The sequence below is a fragment of the Sturnus vulgaris genome, chromosome 3 (assembly GCF_052056855.1).
Source record: "Sturnus vulgaris isolate bStuVul1 chromosome 3, bStuVul1.hap1, whole genome shotgun sequence".
Classification (NCBI taxonomy): Eukaryota; Metazoa; Chordata; class Aves; order Passeriformes; family Sturnidae; genus Sturnus; species Sturnus vulgaris.
The window spans coordinates 100,286,038-100,308,176 of record NC_142245.1 but is presented as its reverse complement, the minus strand read 5'-3'; the positions used below and the strand labels follow the sequence as shown (position 1 = coordinate 100,308,176).

General features: G+C 44.6%; 1 protein-coding gene across 4 annotated transcripts in view; it reads right to left on the bottom strand.

Annotated features, from left to right (window-relative positions):
* The window catches only part of GRHL1 (grainyhead like transcription factor 1), a 48,326-nt gene that overhangs the window by 14,259 nt on the left and 11,928 nt on the right, over nt 1–22,139 (bottom strand). For all 4 annotated transcript variants that reach the window (XM_088162395.1, XM_088162394.1, XM_088162393.1 and 1 more), the window contains exons 3-9: nt 20,001–20,071; nt 18,145–18,535; nt 17,312–17,388; nt 16,351–16,507; nt 15,772–15,883; nt 14,702–14,796; nt 2,265–2,423 (exon numbers count right to left, since the gene is read on the bottom strand). In XM_088162395.1, the coding sequence (XP_088018521.1) occupies nt 2,265–2,423; nt 14,702–14,796; nt 15,772–15,883; nt 16,351–16,507; nt 17,312–17,388; nt 18,145–18,535; nt 20,001–20,071 (1,062 nt within the window). The remainder of the gene's footprint in view (nt 1–2,264; nt 2,424–14,701; nt 14,797–15,771; nt 15,884–16,350; nt 16,508–17,311; nt 17,389–18,144; nt 18,536–20,000; nt 20,072–22,139) is intronic.

Here is a 22,139-nt window from a genome sequence, read left to right as displayed (position 1 = left end):
ACACCAGAGCAGGGGGGTACCCAAAGGAGGCTGTGATTCCATGAGAAGTCTGGAGTGATTCCATGAATGCTGGAGCAAGGTTCTGGCAGGATCTGTGGCCCCCATGGAGAGAGGAGACCCTACTGGAGCAGGTTTGCCTCAGAATTTGTGGCCCCATGGGGCACCAACACAGGAGCAGCCTGATCCTGAAGAACTGCACCCCATGGAAGGGACCCACACTGATGCAGTTTTTGAAAAACTGTAGCCTGTGAGAAGGGTTCATGTTGGAGAAGTTTGTGGAAATTGTCTCCCATGGGAGGCACCTCACACTGAAGCCAGGGAAGAGTGTGAGGAGTCCTGCCCTTGAGGAGGAAGGGGCATCAGAGATGTGTGAAGAACAGACCACAGGCCCCATTCCCCTGCGCTGCTGCAGGGGACAAGGGAGAGAATTAGGGAGTGAAGTTGAGCCTGAGAAGAACAGAAGGGTGAAAGGAAGGTACTTTAAGGTTCAGTTTTATATTTTATTATCCTGTTTTGATTTACATTTCTCCTTCCTATCTTTCCTCTTAATTCAGGTACAATTTGCAAAGTATCTAGAGGAATAAATCAAGAGAGTAAGTCAAAATCCCAAAGGGAAATAAAAGATGCATTGGCATTACTATTTCTGCCACAGCTTGAAAGAAGTCATTGGAGTCTATATGCTGACTACATATCCGCCTTTTTATTAACCAATTTGTCTTATTAGCAGTGGCACAAGCCTGTCAAGTCATTTTAGCATTATGTCAGTGATTGGACAATTTAGGAGTAAAAGATCCTCCCCTACCCTGTAGCAAGTCTGTACTCTCTGTATTGTAGAGAAAACAGGTTGATAGCATACAAACTCCCAGATTACTTTGGTGAAAAAATGTTAGATGACACACTTGCTTGAGTCTCATCTACAAACAGGAAGAAGAATATAGAAAAAGAAGGAAAAATAAAGGACTGAAGAAATCTCATGAGACCCAAGCCTCTTAGATTTATTGGCAAGTCTTTAAGATGGCTCTGGAGAGCCTTTGCTAAGTCCCTGTAAATTCTTTGTAGAATTTAGACAACAGGAGCAGCTACAGGCAGCTCTCCCAGCTCTGCAGGAATGCAGAGGGACCCATTAAAAGCCTAGAGACAGACAACAGAATGTGGCAGGCTGAGTTAGTGGGATGCTACAGCAGGAGCACAGTGCAGAGGATTTTGGATGCAAGAAACAGAAGAGTGGTACATGAGACGTATCTTTGTGTCAGCGTCCTAGGGAACACCAGGCAAGACCACACAGTGGTCTGGCAAAGGCAGCACAGGACCAGAGAGAGGGGTTACAGACTTGCCTCAGCCCTGCAGCTGCACAGAGAGGCATTTGAGATATCACCTAAAAATCTGCCCTATGAAGACAGAGTCTGGATTCAAAGAATAAGAGGCCCAAATCAAGCAGGATATCAGCAAAATAGGAAGTCAACATGGTTCACAGCAATCAAAAGGACTGGAGAAGTCCAAGAAGCATTTATCATGGCCTAGAACAATCTTAGTCACTCTGGAAATAGCAATATTACACATTACTTGCCCTGGACCTTCAAAAGACTGCTCAGGTAGGAACAGGGTATGAGGATTAGGAAATTTCCTTTCTTTGCAAACTTAGTTAAGCTTTTACAGCTGCTTTCAGCTCAGCTTCTGCTGGTTTTTTCGCAGTTTCTGTTGAATATACTGGCTTTGGAAATAGGATTAATTCTGTGTGCTAAATGCATTGGGCAGAGCAGTCAAATGACAACATCCATCCAGTTTGTAAATGGGCTTTTTTTATGCTGCTGTATCTCACGGTGGTACATCTTTTGTTCACAAGCTCTGCAAGTTATTGGTCTGGGGCTTTTTTGTAACAAACGCAGTATGAAAACACGAAGAAATTTAAAAGGACCAATACAACAGAACTTGGGCAAAAAGACAAGCCTGCACTTGCTCCAGTCAATGGCAATGATTTCTCCTGCTGAAAGCTCTTCCCAGTGTTAGTCTGCCACTGACTGACCTTTCTCAAGTCAATGCTCAGGAATACTTAGCACTCCAGCATTTTGAGAGCAGCAAATTTATTTGAGGTCATCATAACATCTATGAGCCAAGTAGAAGGGGTTGAAATTTTTTAAACACAGGCAGGACTTCTCAGTGAGCCAAAATAGCAAGTGACACAATTGAGAAAAAAAAAAAACGCAGCTGGTAAGCTGTGGTATAGCCTTTCCAAAACAGTCGCTGGCACATTGATCCAACCTTACCTTGTCACAGAAGACTTTAATTTGGCAGTATGCTCTGTGGACAGGTTTGTTACTCCTGTTATTGTAGCTGTAAGTGTCAATCTGAAGATTCAGGGGCAGACCTTTAACTCCCTTCTGAGAGGAAAAATCTGTGCTGAGGCAGTTCACAGAAATGAAAACCTGCAGAAGAGGAAAGCAGCAGCTGTCAGTAGTGACACGCAGAGTCCTGGCTGACCACTGAACGAGGGACACTTGGGGAATACTAAGGCCCAAATGCTGGTCCTTGCCACTACAAGCAATGCCTTCTTTCTTCTCAGACACCAGGTAAAATCCCCAAGAAGCAATGTAACATTCTTAAGTCTTGACATAAGGCATTGGAGGAGACAAAAATCACTTTGTCCAAAACAGATTTCAACAAACGCTCCAAACTTCAGGAAGACTCCACCCATCTTTCCACCCAAGAACTCTCAAATGTTACCATCAAACTTTCAGCACAAGGAATGCTCCTACAATCAACCCTCACTGCTCAGCATTTATTAGGATCTTGGTAAGAACAAAAACCGTGTTCCAAAAAATTCATGTTACTCTGGGCAAATTAAATCTTTCCACGAGTTTTACATGAGCACAGCTTATGCTTGAAAGTACTTAGCTAAGGTTTTTTTCTAAAGGCTATTAAAAATATTAGGCAACATGTAATATTTAAACACAGAAATAACACCATTATTCCAGTGAAGGTTTCTGGGCTTTATACTAAGTTGAACACTACTTTGAATATTCCTTACTAAGACATGCAATGCCCTGTTAACACTCAGATGGAAAGGGTAAAAGAAACATTTCCATTATTCTTACAAAAATTAATTAAAGGGAAAATTAATCGCATGTTTGAACATATCTAATTTCATTTTCATTACTGCTTGAAAAAACAACAGAAAAATCCTCTCAAAAACACAAATCACCCACAAACAGAGAACAGGTCCAATGCTGCTTAACAGAATAAAGAAGTATCCTTAAGTGGATATGAGCAGATAGACCAGAGTACTTTGTATCTAGATAATGGGCTTGCAGCGTGCCAGGCTTTTCTACAGAGAAGATGCCCATTACTGGCACATCTCAGAAGCTGTAAGGATTAATTACCAGGAATTTAGGAGCCACCAAGACCTGCAACGACTTCTCTCTGCCTGAAGGATAAAGGCTGGGAACTCACTGCTTTAAAAAATAATCAAATCTTGGGAGCCAGAAGCACCTTCCCAGAGATTTTGCAGGAGCACCATCCCAGGACCCGATTGCTCACTTAGGCGGTGCTTGAGCCTCGGCAGTGAGCTGGTGCCACCTCCCGGGGCTGCAGAGGCTCACACAGCCTTGGGAAAGCTACAGGCTTTGGCTCTGCTAAGTGCTGCTTATCAAGGTCCTCTTCGCATAGGTTCTAAAACATCCTTTACCGGTTTTAACAATGATGGGAAATTTAAATGTAAAGCCCTGATCTGATAGTTTATAGCCATTGTTTTTTCCCCGCCATGTATAATACAGCTGTATAAAAAAACCGGGGCAGGGAGGAAAAATAGTGCAGGTGAGGGATTTGTTTCGTAATAACTTGTCTGAATATTGGGGATTCACATGCTGCTTCCTGCAGCCCCTGCGCCCTGAGATGGCAGCGCAGCTGCTGCAAACAGTCCCCCTGTTCCCTCGTGTGCACACACCATCCCAGAGATTCCAATTCCAATGTCCCCCCCAAGTCCTGCTGTGCCAAGGGACATGGAATGTGTGAAACACCACCCGACCCAGGCCAGCACAGCACATCAGCAGAGCCCCAGCCCCGGACCCACGCTGCTGCCTCAAGGCAGAACACGCACAGGACCCGAGGTGAGCTGGTGCTCAAAGCCTGCTCACCCTCCAGCCTGTGTCCCAGCATCCCAAACCTGCACTCTTCCAAGGCTTTTTGTGAAAGCATTAAATACATCTCAAATCACAAATACATCAAATCCTCAAGTCAGGAAAATTATTTTAAAATAATCTGTTCGCAGTCTTCCCCAGACTAACCCAAAGGATGGCTTTGACTGCTTTTATGCACCCCACTTCCCTTTTTGCTACCTTTGGCTTTACAAGGGCATTTTGCCTGCAGTGCTGGTACACCCCAGGGGAAAGCTTAAACGAGTTTGAAGAGCTGCTCTCACCAGCTTGGGAGCTTGGTAATCAGATGTATGCACAGCCTGAATAATTGCATTCCCTGAGCAGGGGTTTTGATTTTTTAAGACCCTCAACTCTGGTGTTTGCATAATTTTACATTTTAAATTTTAATTTTAAATTTACCTACACTGAATATTCACTCAACTAATTTCTGTATGAAAAAATTACTACATTCTTTAAGAAAAACATGTCCAAGTAGCCACATAAGCAGGTCCACCACTGCCTCGAAATTTCTGTGAAATTTCTCAAATGAGTTTCACACCACTGGACACGAGAGGATTCAGTGTGCAGCATCAGTCATTAGTTGTCTTCTTTTCTGAGACCTCAAGTTCATGTTTTTAGCTTTTATGGCTTACCAGCCACACAAAGCCTGCTGGGCTGAAGGTAGAAGAGTTGATTTTAGCACAACAGACACATATTACTACAGCAGAGATGCACAGGTATCCCATGGGAATTTAGGATTGCCTGTCAGATGACAAAGATTATCCTCCTACTTTAGAGTCTCCTCATTTGATTAGCTTTGGCTTTAAGCAGCTGACTTCATTTTCATGCCATTTAAATCTTCAGGACTCTAGGCAGGAGATGACAACTAAAACCTAACCATGTCTCTGAAGCAACAGAGAGCCAGCCTGTCTTCTCCTGTTTGTACTAAGCCATTTCAGTTCAAAAGGAGCATCTACTTCTCTCTACCCATCTGTAACTCCTATTTTTGAGCAACTTCAGGTTGCCTGAAGTTTCACAAAACAGAACTTTAGCAAACAGCTTTTCCAGTTTGGGCTAAAACAGTTTCAGCCAGATTATTTATGTACAGGAGTATCTGACTTATATTAGAAATGAAATGCAAGGCCAAGTGACTGCATCAGCTACATCCCCACCCCAAAATTGCCAGCAGAAATAAAAACGTAACCGCAGAAGTTGCTCTGCGTCTTCAGCCTGCTGAGCAAGATTCCTTCTCATGTGTCCAACCCATTTTTCTAAGGGCAGTTCCGCATTCTCAGCTATATTAAGATTTGTTGTTACTTTAAAAAAAAACACATTTTCACCTCACCTCCCAAGATTCAGCATAAAGACAGCACTTAAAAATAGAGCACTGTCAAGCCTGGGCACTTAGAAACATGAGTCAAGCCCTCCAAAGTTACGCAGATTTTCTTTAAAACCAAGATTTGTAAAAGGATTAGAAACCTGTTCCTGAGTTATTTTGCTTGCTTGGCAGTTGAGCCTCTAGTCTATATTTGACTACATATAGCTAGGCTATCACATATCCAGACTTTTCTCTCTAACCAAAGACAGGCTTTATTTTCCCTTTTTTTCCTGTTGATTTTTTCCATGCTTCTTCTAACTCCTTTTAATGAAAGCTGAGATACTCATTGAGGCAAACAGATCCACAATGGTGGCATCTCAGATTAAAAAAAAAAAATAAAAAAATCAAACAGCATGAGAGCTGTGAGCTGCTACAAACTGCTAACCTCCCATACCTGGCATTTACCCCAACACTCTAGAGCCTCCTTTCCCCAACACCATGCTGGGCTTCCTGCAGCCTTTGGGGCAGCCCAGCTGCACACAACAAAAGACTGAAAGCAGAAGGATTAAAGCACCTCTCCTCTGGGATCATGCTGGAAGTTAGCGTGGGAAGAAGTCGGACCTCATGACTTCTCTGTCTGCTTTAACCATCCGACCCCTCATGCCCCTCCTCACCTAAGGTGGGAGGAACACACCGTGCCTACATTCAAATCCACAAGAAACAATCTTCCATTTTAATAATGCAGAAAAAATTAATCCGACAGCTCTGCCGTGTGCCCTCAAGGAAGGGCAGCAGAGACAGCCAAGTTCTTTCCACACAGCACCTTTTTTTAACAAGATCTGCCTTTCAAACAAACCAGGAAAAACAGACATAATTAAAGGGCAATCAAAGCGCTGCAGGAACCTCTCTGTCAGTGAGATGAAAGATGCCTTTTTTAAATGAAGGCTTGCGTACCCAGATCTCCTCAGTTTATCTTGGACACTGTACTCTTTTGTCACACAAAAAGCACTAGCAATTCTGATGAGTCCAAAGACTATATATGCAGCAGCTTTAGATGAAATGTCACCTCGTGCAGGCTCATCTGCCCAGCTGGAAAGGAGCAGTGTAGGTTCTCACCCATGGCACCCATGGCTGCCTCAGGCAATGGGGAGCAATTTGTGTTAGCACACCATGAACTCTGACCAGTCAGAGCAAACACAGACATGGGTAACACTATCCTGCAGTGTCTTGTACATCCTTCTGGATAACGACCTACACAGGTAGACTTGGGACTTTTCCAGGCTGATCACCTTGCTCCACATTTATTTCATTTCAAGAGAAGACAGGTAAATGGTATTCTCCTCCTATTTATGATCCTTTATATTTCTGTGTCCAAAGCATAAAGACCTTATCCAACAATCCAAGTCCATTGGCTATTTCTTTCTCTATTGAGAAATCAGATAAAAACTTTAGCTCTTTTCTCACACTAGTAATGCAAAAGCCTCTCATTTTAACCACAGAACAGTTTGGATTAGAAGGGACCTTGATCATCTAGTCCAGCCCCCCCTGTTATGGGCAGGGACACATTTCACCAGACCAGAACACTCAAAATCCCATCCAACCTGGCCTTGAACACTTGCAGGGATGAGGCTTCCACAGCTTCTCTGGACAGCCTGTTACAGTGCCATAGCACCCTCACAGTGAAGAATTTCCTCCTAATATCTAATCTGAATCTGTCAGTTTGAACCCATTCACCCTTTATCTGTATTACTATAAGCCCTTGTAAAAATTCCCTCTCTAGCTTTCTTTTAGGCCTTCTTTTGGTACTGGAATGTGTTCTAAGGTCTCCCCAGAGCCATCTCTTCTTCAGGCTGTACAAGCCCAGCTCTTCAGCCTGTCTTCACAGGAGACGTTCCAGGCTAAGTTATATTCAGTCTATGTTATAATCAACTTTAAACTGTCAGGATGTTTTTGATTTTGGATGACTGTGTTTGTATAGAATACAGAGTTTGGAGCCTACAACACAACAATCAGAGACAGCTTAAACTGCAATGAGCTGCTTTCCAGGGAATGCAGCTGGATACTGCTTTTCTTGGCCTTGGCTAAATAATTTCAATGTTACACCCAAAATATAGTACGCAAAGGGATTCCAGTGGGTCTGGAGACCATTTTCCTGACACAAAGGCAGTGTCTCCCCCCTCCCATAAGGAAAAATTAACTAGAAGCTCAAAGTTTGAACAATGCTGATAGCTGAAATTATATGGTTTCTCTAAAGGCTTGGACAAATATAAACAGCAAAGAAAAATAAAAAAAGTGTATTTTCTAAAGATTTGTCCCTGTCTGTTTCCTCTATGCTGCAACCTGGCTGGATGCAAAACATCTCCAGTCCAAAGCCTTATGAAGTACTCCAGCAGAGTTTCAAGCCCTTCTGAGAGGCAGAGCTGTCAGCCTGGGGACTACCTTATGCCAGTGTAGCTACGTGGCTTCCAAGATTGGCTCTGAGTGAGACCTGAGCAGCTTCGAGTGCAGGCAGGGCAAGCACAGGTCTGCCTGCACACATCCACAAAGGCATGTCCTAAGAAAGCAGTGCTGGGAAGACTCTTCTGTATTTAAAAGAAAAAAAACCCCAAACCCACACTTTGGTAAGATCACCTGAGAGGTGGCTAATCTTACTGCTCTCACATGCGTTTCTTCACCTCCCACACGCACCACAGGTTTTGCATCAGCAGGAGGTGAGCCAGGAAAGAGATAAAAAAATTGGGCAATTCATGCACCTGTGGGCTCCTCAGCCTCCTCCTGCCTTTGGGATCGGATGCTCCAAAAAAGGTTTGTCTGGCAGACGGGTGATAGGGCTGCATCCGCTCCAGCTCTGCTCAGGCAGACCCAGCACCATCCTGCTTGCAGCTCAAGGAGTTTGCATTCAAACCTACCAATCCCAATTTGGGTGACTGACACAGAGGCCATCATGGGTCCCACACCACGTCAAGGAAAGACAAGTGGGAAATACGATCTACCTCCAGATAAAGAACATCCTCCTAGCAAGTTTGCTCCATCAGCAAAACAAAAAGGAATGGTAATGAAAGGAAAATACATATTCCTGCTCACAAAGAGCAATGCTGATTGCTATTCCAACCTGTTCCAAGGCAAGGAAATATAGGAACGTCTCTGCTCACAATACCTGGGAAACCTGGGGATAATGGTTCCCAGTCCTACTAATGCTTCCTCCCACCCCACGCTTTGATAAGATAAAGCTGCTGGGCCAGGTTTTGTTAGGTTAGCTGGAAAGAAAGTAAAAACAGCAGTTTGGCAAAAACAGTGACAATAAGTTGGAAAAAACCCAAACAAACAAAAAACCCCAAAAAAACCCAGAAATCCCCTAATGCACCACCCCACATCAACAACAACAGCACAAGTCTCCAAAAACAATGGCAAAAGCTGAAACACAACAAAACAACACAAAACAGAATTAAGTCTATAAAAGCACAAAAATGGCTAAAAAGGAAGAGTTGCCATCAAGTAAAAAGGAACAGAGAAAAGAAAGAAGAAAAACCACCTCCTAGTTTTCTCTATAGAAAAGCTAATATCACGAGATTTTCCTTTCACACCCTATAAGTTTGTACTTGGAAAACCAGACAATGGCAGAGGCTTGAGACATCAAGTTCAGAAGAAATACTGAGTTGAAAACTTGCTTCTAGCTGGCAATACTTAAAAACAAGGGCGGCATATGCTTGTTTTCCAGAAAACCCAGGACAGAGTAGGGAGAGGTCAGTGTTAAGAGGCAGGTAAGCAATACTTGCTATGACTTTCCTATGTCACTGCTCCAAAGGCTGTGTGTACCTGTGCCTCAAAGTATTTGTGGTCTGCAGCCCTGGCTTCACACCAATCTCTTTCCTTTAAGTATGTTTGACTCATCACATTTCATAGTTTCATTTCCAACTAGTCAAACCTGTACCTCCTCAATGCTGCTGAAGGTGGCAACACCTTCTTTAATGAGGCATATGACTGCTGCTTCATTACAATGGCATCCATATGAATGTGTGCAATATTAATCAATCAAAAAAGTTGAAATTCTTCCTATAAAGAACACCAAGGGAGGATTATGCTAGAATAAACTCTTAAAATAAAACAGAAGTGTACCACCCAGCCTCACTTCAAGTTGTAGCAAGAGATCCACCCTCTTCAAAAATTGAACTCCTCTAAACAAAATAATCTTGCCAACACATGGGAGGATCTGCCAAGAAGACCACCCTCATTGCCTAATTTTCTATTTTGAAAGGCTATCCCAAATTAGATGCAAATTACCATAATATTAGGACCACTCCACTCTCTTTGGACCAAAAAAAAAGTAATAAAAAAAGGACCGTTTAATTGTTCTGTCATTCAGAGCATCAACTAAGAGATACCACACCATCTTCCCTTTGGTGAAAAGGCAGCAAAAAGCTGTGTCATGATATTCTCGAGCTCAAAATGCCTGCTACACTCACTCAAGTGTATTCCCTTTTAGTAGAAAGAGTCTTTTCACACAGAGCATCTGGCTTACAATGCCTTTTTTTTGAGGGAAAGAGTAGGAGGACAATAGAACCCTTAATGTGCAGTGACATCATTTCTGGCTACAGTCCCATTACCCAGCCTAAAGCAAGCCAGACCAAAGACCTCCATGGGGCCCTTCTCTGGGAGCTGCTGGAAGCAATGCTGCTTTTCAGAGGGGACCTGTTGGGAAGCACAGAAGGGGTGCCCCAGCACAACAGCAGGATCCTTGCCCTGGTAGAGCTACACAAACAGGCAGGGAGGCTCTTGCAGTCACTGTGCAGACAACAACTTGCCCTGTTCAGACAAGACGCCCCAACCCTCCTGCTCCATACAGCAAGAGCTCAGACAGGATTTGAGCAAAGCAGGATCCAGCAAAGCCAGTTAACCCTGGGGAAACCAATCTGTCCGGATTGTTCAACTGCCACTGACCTGAGAGCAGGCCATGTCCCCAGGCCAGAGTTAAAGGACAGAATTTGTTTCACAGCCTAACGGGCAACATAGCAGAGATAATAGGACAACAGCCAACATGAAGAGCAGTATGAAATGTGCATTCAACCACACACATAGTGGGAATTTTTATTAAAATATCTTTATTGGGTACCAACCAAGAAAAGGAGAGCCTAGCATATTGCACAGACCTGGGAAGAGCTGGATCCCAGCCTTAAAAACTCATGACCTGAACCTACAACCACTTCTTCTGACTGACATGGGGGACAAAGACCCAAAAAGGGCTGCAAGGATTCCTATTCCCTACTTTTAACATCCCCACATTTCAAAGTCAAGCCTGCTAAGTCAACAAGAAGGGGAAGACACCTCCAGAGAAAGCTGCATCCCAGCTCTAGACACCCTGTCCCTAATGAAGTCATAGACACAAAAGATGGCAAGCTTGTGTTCAGACATCTAAAAGCTTCTTTGCAGAAGAACCCCACCTCGGCTGTCTGCCCACGGCAGACATCCATCATGGGGTGGGAAACTGTTTGATGTCTCCACAAGCCTCAGGCTAACTCCAGCATTACCTGTTGCATGCAAGTGAGTATCAGCTATACATCTCATCAGACTCATCAGACCATGCTTCCACTCAAGCAGGATGGCTCCTGATTTAGTAGCTATAATGGCTTTCTTAAATATCCCATTCAACAACTCACCAGTTAATCAAATAATGTTCTAGTCAACCCTCTTCCATTTTTGTCTCACAAAGCACAAATGTCTCCTCATTCAACTATTCCCTTCCTCTGCTCTGTCAGATGATGGGATCAGACCTCACCTCTAATACAGACATCTGAAAGCCCAACTGAATCACTGCTTCCTGACTCTGCAATGTCTCCTGACAATCTTCCCAATCCTAACCTCACTCTCCTTCAAATCTCAACAGCATCACTTCAGGGCAGGTTGCCTCTTTCGAAGTCTGGCCTTCCTCTCCACCCTTCGCTGCCTTCCCCGTCTCAGAGTAAGGAGGTTTTGGCTCCTGGGCCCTTTTCCAACTTGAACACACTTTTGCAAAGATCAGAGAATACTTAAACCAGCCTCTGCTATGAAGCAGCAGCTTCCAGCAGCTCCTGTGATGTCCCAAAACAACAGAAGAGGGCAGAGGGGAGCTGCCAGAAAGAAGCACATTTGCTCTGAAATCCGTGGCCAAGGTCTGGTCCCAGAGTGGAAGTGTCTGTCATGCATGAAATACTCCTGGTTTCTGCACCCAAGGGCTCACGAACAGCACACCAATGCAGGCAGCTGTGGGACAACCCCAGCCATGCAGAGCCAGGCTTGTCTGATGTGTCCAGTGACCTCGGCCTTGCGCTTGGCTCTCCCAGCACAATGCAACTGGGAAATGCAAAATACTGGTTACTGAGGGCATCTCAAACATCCTTTTTCCATCTCACAACTGCGAAATCCACACAGTTTTCCTTGCTACAGAAGGAGCAGATGACTTGTGTTGTATAAAAGGAGCATTTTTTCAGCAGAAAGCTGCAGTTTACTATACCCCCTTAGTGCCACAAAGGCCTTGGCAAAGCAGTCTCAGGCAGGTGACACCCCCCTAAACAGACACAGTGGCAGAGGTGCAATATTCCTGTACATCTCCACAAGAAGGCAAGTACCGGGTCCCAGAGCTGCCAAGGACAACTCCTTGTGATAATATGCTACTTCTGCCTTAAATCTGACACACACCCTGCATGTCCAAATGAGTAACTACACCAGAAAGCCCAGACACAGAGCCTCATTACCTCCTATTTGACAGGGATGCACAGGATCAAATCATTTCCACAGCAAACTGGAAGCAAAAGCAAGATGGAAATGGGAGAAGCAGCAAGCCCAGAAGAATCACCTGGCTCTGGTCCAGGTAACTCCAGGGCTCAGGAAGCAAATTTCTAATGATCAAGGCTTGCTGGCTGGTTAAACATACTGTCTATGCAGCACTTCTGCTCTTATTAAATATGAAACACTGTATTTATTACTGTGAAGGAATTTCTGTAACATCAGAAACTCAGCTCTATCCATTCCCTGCTTTCTTCGTATACTTTAAGACTCCTGTCAGGGGTTGGGGGGCAGGGAGGGAAAAGAAAAGAAAGAGCAAGAGCATACAAGGTAAATGAACCATGCAATAAAAATTGTTGAAATTGGCTCAGACATCTCCTGATAAGATCACAGAAGTTGAGAAAGAACTGCAGCTCTTCTGGTGAGAAATTCAGTCATTGACAAAACACATCCAACTCAGGGAAAAAATGACGTTAAACAGACACTTAAGCACATGGAGCACTTGCTAAAAATGCCAGTTCTTTAAATACTGAAGTCGAGAGTATTTTTGTCTTAATATGACTCTGATCCCAAGAGTCAAGGCTTGTACATTTGGTATCAACAGTCCCCTCTGAAAGTTCACATAATCCAGGACTTACAGTATATGGATCTCACACACTAAGACTGTCAATCTGGAAGCAAATTTGCCTCTGTAGTTAAAAAAGTAGTCTGTCTCACAGCTCCCCACACCACTTTATCCCATTAAATTCAGCCCCGAGGTGAAATATCATCATGAGGGTCCTTAAAACTTTTCAACATGCTATTGGCAATTTCATTATAGACCGAAACTATTAATTCAGGGGTCCTTAGAGTAACTTGGCAATAGCCACCTGGTAGGAAGGGATGGCTTTCCTTGGGACAGCCACAAAGTTCTCAGCACCAGCTGTGAGCCCTGCTCCTGGGTTAGTGGCCCATCCCTACTGCTTCAGAGTGGCTAAGTCAGCAGAGAGTCAGCTGCAGAAAGTGCTTCCAGCTCCTTGAGGACTTGCATTGTTCTGTCTGCATGATCCACCCTGTGTGCAAATCCTAAACGTTTGCATACCTCGTAGACAGAGACTACCTGGGTTTCTTAAATGTTTGACTGGCTATGGCAGCAGGTTAATATTTACTGACTCCTTTTGACAGCTCGTTTGTTCACAAAGTGAAGTGCTTCATGTTTTAGAAATCATGTCAGCCTTTTAGCATCCTCCAGCAGATAAGGCCCTCCCTGCCAGCCCTCTTAACCTGACTGAAGCTAAATCTGGTGAAAAGGGAATCCGGGCACTCAACATCAGCCTCACAAGTAATGTCCCACAGGCTGCAATGCAGCACTTTCAGCAGCAGCACATACACAGCTCCTCACTGCTGTTTGCTAAGCATCCCAAACTTCTCCCACAGAGCTGAAACCTAACAGCAGTCCCCATAAAACATCTTCTCCACAGCCATTGTGCAGGACAGAGTACAGTTTGTGGTGACAGCAAGTTCTGTGCAGTGACACCAGCCCTTGCCCCTCCTGCAGAGCAGGAGCACACACAGCTCCAGAGAAGGACCTGTGTTCTTTGCTGGAAGTTCCCAAGCCAGGCTCTCCCTTAACACGGCACTCTGCAGCCATCACTGTTTTTCCCCATGATGCTGGTGACTACTGGTACTGTTTGCTGGTACCAATTACTAGTACTGCCAAGGAAACAGCCAGTCTCCAAAAATGAACAGAAATGGTTCCCAATTTTTGAAGACAACCCAGGCAGTAATGAAATCCTCAAAAGAAAACTCCTTCACTTAGACTCCAGCAACTAACCAGTGACAAATGCCTTTAGAACTAAGTTGGCTCCACACTTTGACCTGCTTTTCTTGAATCTAGAAGATGCACAAACCTTTTCCAGAAGCCAGAGTGGCTCAAACAGCTGCAGTTAGCTACTAACTAGGGAAGCTTCCTGTACTGACACACCTACAAAAGCACCCACAGTTCTAAGGAAAGATCAAACCAGAGTTCACCAGGAGGTTGTTCTAGTTTAAAATAGGTCACTGGGTGTTGGGATCTGCGGTTTAAGCAACGCGTGCTTTGGGAGCTCAGAGGCCACAGCTGCTCCCTCTCTGGTGGAAGGCAAGCCCATGGCTAGAGCATCAGCTCCCCAGCAGCTGCCCCCCACCTCCCCTCCCGCGGGGATCCTCGGTGCCAAGCCCAGCTACACTCCATCACACCTCCCATGCCACTTCATCTGCTCGGGAAACGCTCGCTGCTTCCTTCTGTCAGTACTTGTCTCTCAGGCAGGCACTTCTGCCAAGAACCCTAAAGCAGTTGCAAAGCTCTCCCAGTTGCACATGCAAACCCTCTTAAGAAATAGCCAGAAGGTTTTGCCTAATGTAAGAGCGTAAACAAACTTGTTACATGCTAATCACCAGGTAGGCCACACACCCTTCCCTTCCCCCAGCCCCTGAATCTGCTAAAAGGACAGGAAATATAATCGTGGTCACATACCTTTGCTTCCTCGTTGATGTCCCAGGTGAAGGATATGGCATTGTACGCGATCTCCTCAATGTTGCTGATGGTGTTGAAGCTCTCCTTGTAGTCAGCTGTTAGAAAGAAGGGTTCATGAGGGAGAGGAGGAGGAGATCACCTGAGACCTTAATCACATGAAGGAGCCAGAAACTAACTCTTCAGCAGCCTCTTGGGGGCAAAAATAACTGCACTGTACTTTCAAAATGGATCTTTAAAGAGGCTGGAAATGGTTCTCACACAAAAAAAACCCTCAACAAACAGGAGGAAGGAGCAAAATGGGACTTGCAAAAATTCTAAACTAGAAACTCCAGTGAGAAAGGCAGATCCTAAATACGACATGTTCTGTGCCATAACGTGCTATGTTCGGGAAACTCTACCCTGTATGGCAAGGACATAAGCTCTCAATAAAACTCCTTCAATAACAAACAAAGATTTGCATGCGCGTCTGCTTTAAGTGCCAAGTGATTAATCCCTGCTTTGATTCACAGAAGGAAGGGACGAGGAGAACAGCCCAGCCTTCAGCCAGAGAAGGCTGGAACCCAGCCAGCCCCAGTCTTGTCTGGAGGCAAGTGGAAATTTGCAGTGTTTTCTTTTTTTACATGTACCAAAGACAAGTTGTGAGCAAAGCTGTGGGAAGGACGATCATTAGTCTTGAGGTATTTCTACAAGGATCTTGTCCTTTGAAGAAACATAGTATTTAGGACAGCCACTGGGACTACAAGCTGTGATTTAGCTACAAACACCAGGATATTCCAAAAAAGAAAAAAAAAATAAAAAGAGAAACCTGTTGCCTGGAGGAGACTGTGAGATCTCCCAATACAAAACCCTACCCATCAAAATCCTCCAAAAAATCAGCCTTTGTAATGAGTCCTAAAAACTACAGCATTAGCTCCAAACAATCACAACCCTCTCTGGGCTTTCAGTAAAGCTATGGATAGCAGAGAGAATGATCCAGAAGTTCCTTAAAATAACAAGGCTTTAGCAGAAAACTGAACCTTGCCAAGGAATTAGGTCTGAAGTTTGACATCAGCAACTAGAGTGTTCCTTACCTATGTCAATGCATCTTTGTTTGGCTGTGTGCTGTCTTGAGTGCCAGTATTTCCAGTGCCTGAGCTGATCTTCCCTTGTTTTGTCTTCAGCAAACACAACCATAATTACACTCTGAAAGGAGAGAGGGAAGGATTAAAAAAAAAAACAAACAAAAAGACCCCCAAAACATAAAAGAGAAATAGAGAAAAGGCCAGAGAGTACATTTGGTTTGGATCTTTAGGCACTTGAGGCACTGCAGTATACCTGGCACATCGCTGCCAAACAGCAAAGCAGACAACAGCACTTTCTGGGTCATAAAGAGAGATGAGCAGAACTGCTCTCCTAACTAGAATTCAGGGATCTCATTCCAGGTGTTGCATCACCTCTACACAAGTGCTGACAGCACTTCTTAACAGTCTGAGCCAGGATGGGTTGGTCTGGCAGTAGGTGGACAGCAAAGGAACGAACACTGACGTAAGAGCACAGGTAAGCTGGCCTTTGTGCTGATGCTCTGGTCTAGATTACTGCACTTTGGGAGAGTGTAAGGTTACCATGGTACACACCCTCCTTCCCAAGAAACCACAGGTGCTGCCACTCACTCGGACTTTACTGATGGGGTGATGGATTCCTTCAGTGCTGCTGACTTCTTTCAGTGTGATTGGGTAAAATTGACCTTTATTCAGGTAAGTCATTGTGCTGTCCCCAGGCTTCTGTCGCAGGGACTTGGAGGCTTCCAGAGTGTATTCAAAGTTATTCCTATAGAGTGAAGAGGGTAGTGATTGCTAAGGCATTTTCCTGGAAAGCTGATTAAACGTTCCACATTTAATTTGGAGAAATTCCAAAGTCGTTAGTTGACTCATTAAGCCATCAACAGGCAAAGAAGTTGGAAAACAGGATGAGCCCCTTTTTCAACCATTTCCTTCATGAATGAACATTCAGGAGAAGTTCTTGGCAAGCTAAATCCTAAGACACATCAGCAAGCAAGACTGGAAGGTCCCTATTCAGGCTGAGAGCAGCAAGCTGCTCTCAACGAACAGAAAAGTATCTATTAGCAGTTTAATTAAATTCACAAGCTAATAAGCTACTCAACAGCCATCGCCCTCTTGGTCAACTGCAACTATCAAACAACTAATTTGCTCCCCTTCTCTGGAGCTCAGACATTATTTTTCCTACTCTTACTGTAGATTTCCAGCAGACTAAGAGCAAGACAAGCATACCAGGGAGGGGGGCACAGCTGGAAGCAAACTCCCAGACAGCACTGCCCCTTTCCACGGGACACAGATTTGGTGCAAGGACCATAAATGAAGCTGGGTGGTATTTCCAATCCTCCAGGTAGTTTTTCTTGAAGTATTTGTTTAAATTAAAGATAGAATTGTATCTTTAAAGCTACAATTTTCAACTGATATTCAAATAAGCAGACATAATCATAGGTTTAAGATCCACAGCCCCCCCACCCCAGAATCCAACTGTGACTTGGTGCAAACTTCATGAGTAGTATTGCTTGCCCACGGACAACTAAGATTAGGAGGATATAGGCAAATGGGGACCTTAAATCATTACCCAGAAATGCTGTCAAAAACATAATCTTCTGAATTCATGTTGGCCATTCGCAGATTCAGTTCAGTAGGAAAGAAAACCTAAAGCAGACAAAACAAAAATTAACTCTGCAGCAACAAGAAAAGTCAATATTAAATATATACTCCTTAGCACGGAACTTCTGTCTGGCAAATTGTTCACCAGATAACAACTGATTTTTGGTTTAACAAACAGGACACTTGAACAGTGTTTTAATCCAAAACCTTTGGGTGTCAACTAAGCACAACATCTCACAAGCCTTCCAAGTCAGCTTAAGGCAAAATTTTAACACTTTCCCAACTCACAAAGGGCATAGCTACACAGCTCCTTGAGGTTTGGCTTAAAAATCAAAAGATGGTTACGCTGCTATTTTCAGTTAGTATCATAAAACAAAGCCTACAGATTTTCTCACTCAAGGGCCCTACATAATCCAACTGTTTTCTATGGACACACACCACACCTAGAAACTGGCAGTAAGGAAGCTTACAAACAGTCACTTCAGTTTGGTACCTGCAAAGGCACCACAGAGTGCTGAACTCTTGCAAAACCCAGCTCTATGGATTGAGATAACTATTTCCACACTATGCAAGCCAAAGCCTCTGTCACTAGTAAGATTAGTCATTTGCTTTTGATAATGATTTCATGTTGTGAAGGTTTTATTTACTAAGTTTTAATTATGCACCTTTCTGAGAAAGTCTTCTATTTCTAAGCCACTGGACAGATTTCTGGCTCATGTAACAAGAACAGTTAAAGACAGAACCGTATCTCTCCATCCAGATCAAGAGACACACACACAGAACAACTGCCTCTCTTGGTACCTCTTGCACACCCTCCTTGAAAGTCTCCGAGAAGGTGGAGTCTGGCGTTCGCCTCTGGGAGTTCTGAGGCTGGGTATTGGAACTGAACTGGTCGGGGTTGAGGTTCCTGTCGAAGACCACCACCCGCTCGGGCGGCTCGGGGTGGTACACGCCGGGTGGGATGCCCACGGCAAAGCCATGGGGCTGCGTCTCCGTTTTGATGGAGTGGGTGGGCATCGTGGCAATGGAAACCGTGACCGTCGTGTCAGGGGTTGTGAGGTGGCCTCGCTTGTCCATGCCCATCTGAGGGGTGTGTGGAAGGACAATATTGAAAGGCACATTTTTCAGAACCTGGACTCTGTTTTCTCCAGCAGAAATGAGCGACTGTTCTGAAACGTTTGGGATGCTGTTCCTTGAAAGGGCAAAAAAAAAAACCAACCCAGGTATAAATAATACAGCTTATTTTCTCATTAAACAAGAGCTAGAAAAGCTTTTCAGCCTTTTGGAAAACGACAGATGACACAAACTCTCCTGCTTGTGCAGAATAGCTCAATCCTAACCTGAGAAACTCATTAAAAAACCCCATAACTCCTCTCCCACTGTTAACCATTCCACCTTGGAGACAAATTACCCTGGAGTAAATGGTGAGGATTCACAGCCCAGATCCTCACTGCTTGGAAAAAAGCAGTCCAGAACATAGCACTTCCCACCACCCATTTGCACAGGCAGCTCCACAGAGCTGCTCTGGCAGAGGGAGAGGACTGACAGCAAGGTCACTAGTCCTCTGCCCCAGGACTGTGCACCACCTGGGAACCACTAACAGGGAAGTCACAGCCCTCGTTTCATGCACAACCACCAAGAAAATCCACAAAGACTCCTGGGAGTGCTTTGCACAACTTGCTGCTCTCCACTCCACCACACTCATTTCTGCCAGGAGAACACTGAAATCCGTGGCTGAGCTGACCTCATAGCTAGTAGCCACTAAGTCAGCCTGCCCCTCCTTTCTCCCGCCCCACAAAGTGGTCCTGCCCTTTCTTTTACCAATTCTGACATTCCCCTGCCTTCTTGGTGAGCCAGTTCAGCTTGCCTGGCTGACAGAAAACCAGACACCTTTTCTTTCCATGTTTGGTGATGGCTCCATGTGGGACTCAATCTGGTCCAAGAGGAGCAGTGGGAACACATGGCTGAAAAACAGCCTCTTCTTCTTGACAAGTCACTCAATCAGCTCAGCCAGACCACAAAACCTCCCCTGAGGTCCTTAATGCATTCTAGTCTGTCCAAAGGAAGAGGATCGTAGGAGTGGAAGCCTGGCTTGAGTGAACCTCCCATTTGCTATATTCATCTCATCAGTATCACCTGCTTGGGAGGCACAAGCAAGGGAAGGCAGGTAGGGGAAGAAAGAGAAGTTCCAGAGGATAAAAAAGAAGTCCCCAAACAATACAGAACCTAATTATAAGCATTTTGAAGTCCTTCCCAACTGGCCCATGCATGAAACAGCAATACTGCTGGTACCTAAGAACAAAATTCAGCAGAGAGCAAACGAATTAACTGCATGAAAAATGAAGTGTCCCCAGTGACTGCAGCCTGGAGGGATGCCTCCACTACCAGGCTGTGCCTAATGTTAGAGAGCTGCTTTTGCTAGGCTGACTAAAAGCAGACAGATGGCACTGAGCAGCAGTTTAAGCCTCAACTCTCCACACCATGGTTCAATCCCCATCCTGCTCCTGAGGCAACACAGGAATCTGAGGCACAGAGTAAAAGCTAACAGTTTCTCTCTTCCAGCACATCACCAGAGCACATCAAGTTACTTTATTTCAGCAGCCTTGATGGTCTAGGAGGGAAGGGAGGAAACAGAGAAGCAATAAAAAAAAAAATACCTTTTGCTATGGTCTTGTTCAGGATGTTCTACCTCAGGCTTAGCTGTTGAAGATCTCCTCTCCCTTGGAACCTGGGAAATTTAAAACATACTATAATTCAATTCTTCCTCCCATTCAAAAAAAATAGCTCCTTAAAATTTGGTCGAATTAAGGAAGCCTTGCTTTGGATGCCAGACATTATTTGCATTACAGCTTAAACCATGTTCACATAGCCTTGGGATGCCAGGCCAACCCCAGGAGATGCCCCACGGATCCCTATGCAGCCAACTCAGTCACCTGTGTCAGCCCTGAGCTCTTGCCAGCACCAGGTGGTGAGAACACCAGTGCAGAAAATCATCCATCCACGGCTGGAGCACCGGTACTGGGGTGAGCAGGACCAAGAGGAGATTTCCCAAGTTTGCTGGCAGTGCAGGTTTTCTCCTCTGCAGGCTGGCAGAGTTCAGCTTGCTGGACGAGCTCAAAGCTTGTGAAAGGATGCTGTTCCACAGCCACTTCCCCAAGGACATGTGCTCTCTAGGCCATTTTCTCTAAGACTACTTGAGGCTCCCCCTTCTCCTCATGGATCAGGGAATCTGGGGAGCACCACATCCAATAAGCACACTGAGATACTACAGCTCATATTTGTGCACGGCCACACAAAACACACTGGCCCAAACTGTATTAAACCTTGCATAAACAAAATGTAATCAGCACTCTGGATTTAAGACTGCTCAGTACTGCTCCTTGTATTTTATGCCACGGATAGGATTTGCCCTGAAAGCACAACATCAATCAAACAAGTCACCTTGCCCACACACATGCCATTTTCCTGGCTGCACTGCAAGGCCAAGGCACACAGGAGGTTGTGAACTCTTGGAGCTGTGGTGGCTCAGTTCCTTGCATGGAGCACATAATCAGCACCCCAGAAACCCAAACAGTTCTTGCAGCTATTGGCACAATCCCGTGGTACTCAGGTCCCCTCAGCCACATAGCAAGTCCACACAAGCTCTCCTGCCAACCCACACATAAGGCCCAGAACTTTTGTCACCCTCATCATGCCTCCTGAATGAGCAAAGCAAACATCTTCTGGTGTATGTATGGAGGAGTGAACTCCCACCACTCTCCTTCACCAAAGCCTGTTCAGATCCTGCCTCCATTTGCCAGCCTGGGGAACCACCATTTCAGCACGAACACGAAGGCTGAGGGCACACTAGCACAAATAGTGCTCTTCTCTACACAGCCCCAGCTGAAAACTATATCCTCATTCTTACATATAACCTGGAACCTCCAGAAACACCAGAGCTGTTAGATTTCCCACAGTAACCAGCAAAGTTTGGAGAACCTCCAGCTAGAGACTGCTGAGAGGCCAACACTAACTAGTCACTGAAAAAGAAGGGTTTTCCAAGCTGCATTTGGCCAACACCCCCAAAAGACCTTCTATAAAAAATTTATTTTCTATAAGGCCTTATTAACCACAGTTGAGCAAGTTCAGTAGTCAAACGGAATTAAACAAAAGGTTTTTTTGTTTTATTGCTTTGTTTTTTTATAGGAAGGTGATCTCATCAGCAGCCTTTAATATGCAGACGGGGAATATTAGAAATGCCTCAACATCATCCCTCTATAACATTACTCCATAACAGCCCTCAATAAATCTTTCAATCTCCAGCCATTCTGCTTTACCCAAGTGTGCAGAATAGCTCTTCTTCCATCAGTTTTTTTCTGTACACCCACAGATACCCAAACATAAGAGGAAACCCTGAATTAGGCTTTAATGTACAGCAAATCGCTTCTGCTTTGCCAAGCACAAAGGATCAACATCAACATTGTTTTTTATAATCTACAGGTTTAGAAATCAAAATTGATCTCATGGATTAAAATTGTTCTGGTGAAAGCATATTGATGAGTTTTTTTAAAGCATAGAAAGCACAAACACAAAGCAGAAAGGCAGTTTTCTCACAAAACTAGCTGAATAACATCCACATCAGTGAGTCTGTGGCATTTTGTCGTGTGCGCATGGAGTGTTAATCTCCATATTAAGCATTACAAGAATATTTTGATACGTAAGACATGTTCAATTCTTAAAAGGGCAGGCAAGGGTTTTGTCTGCACTAGGAAATCTCTCCTAGTGCTTGAAGAACATAACTGAGGCTAGCAACTGCA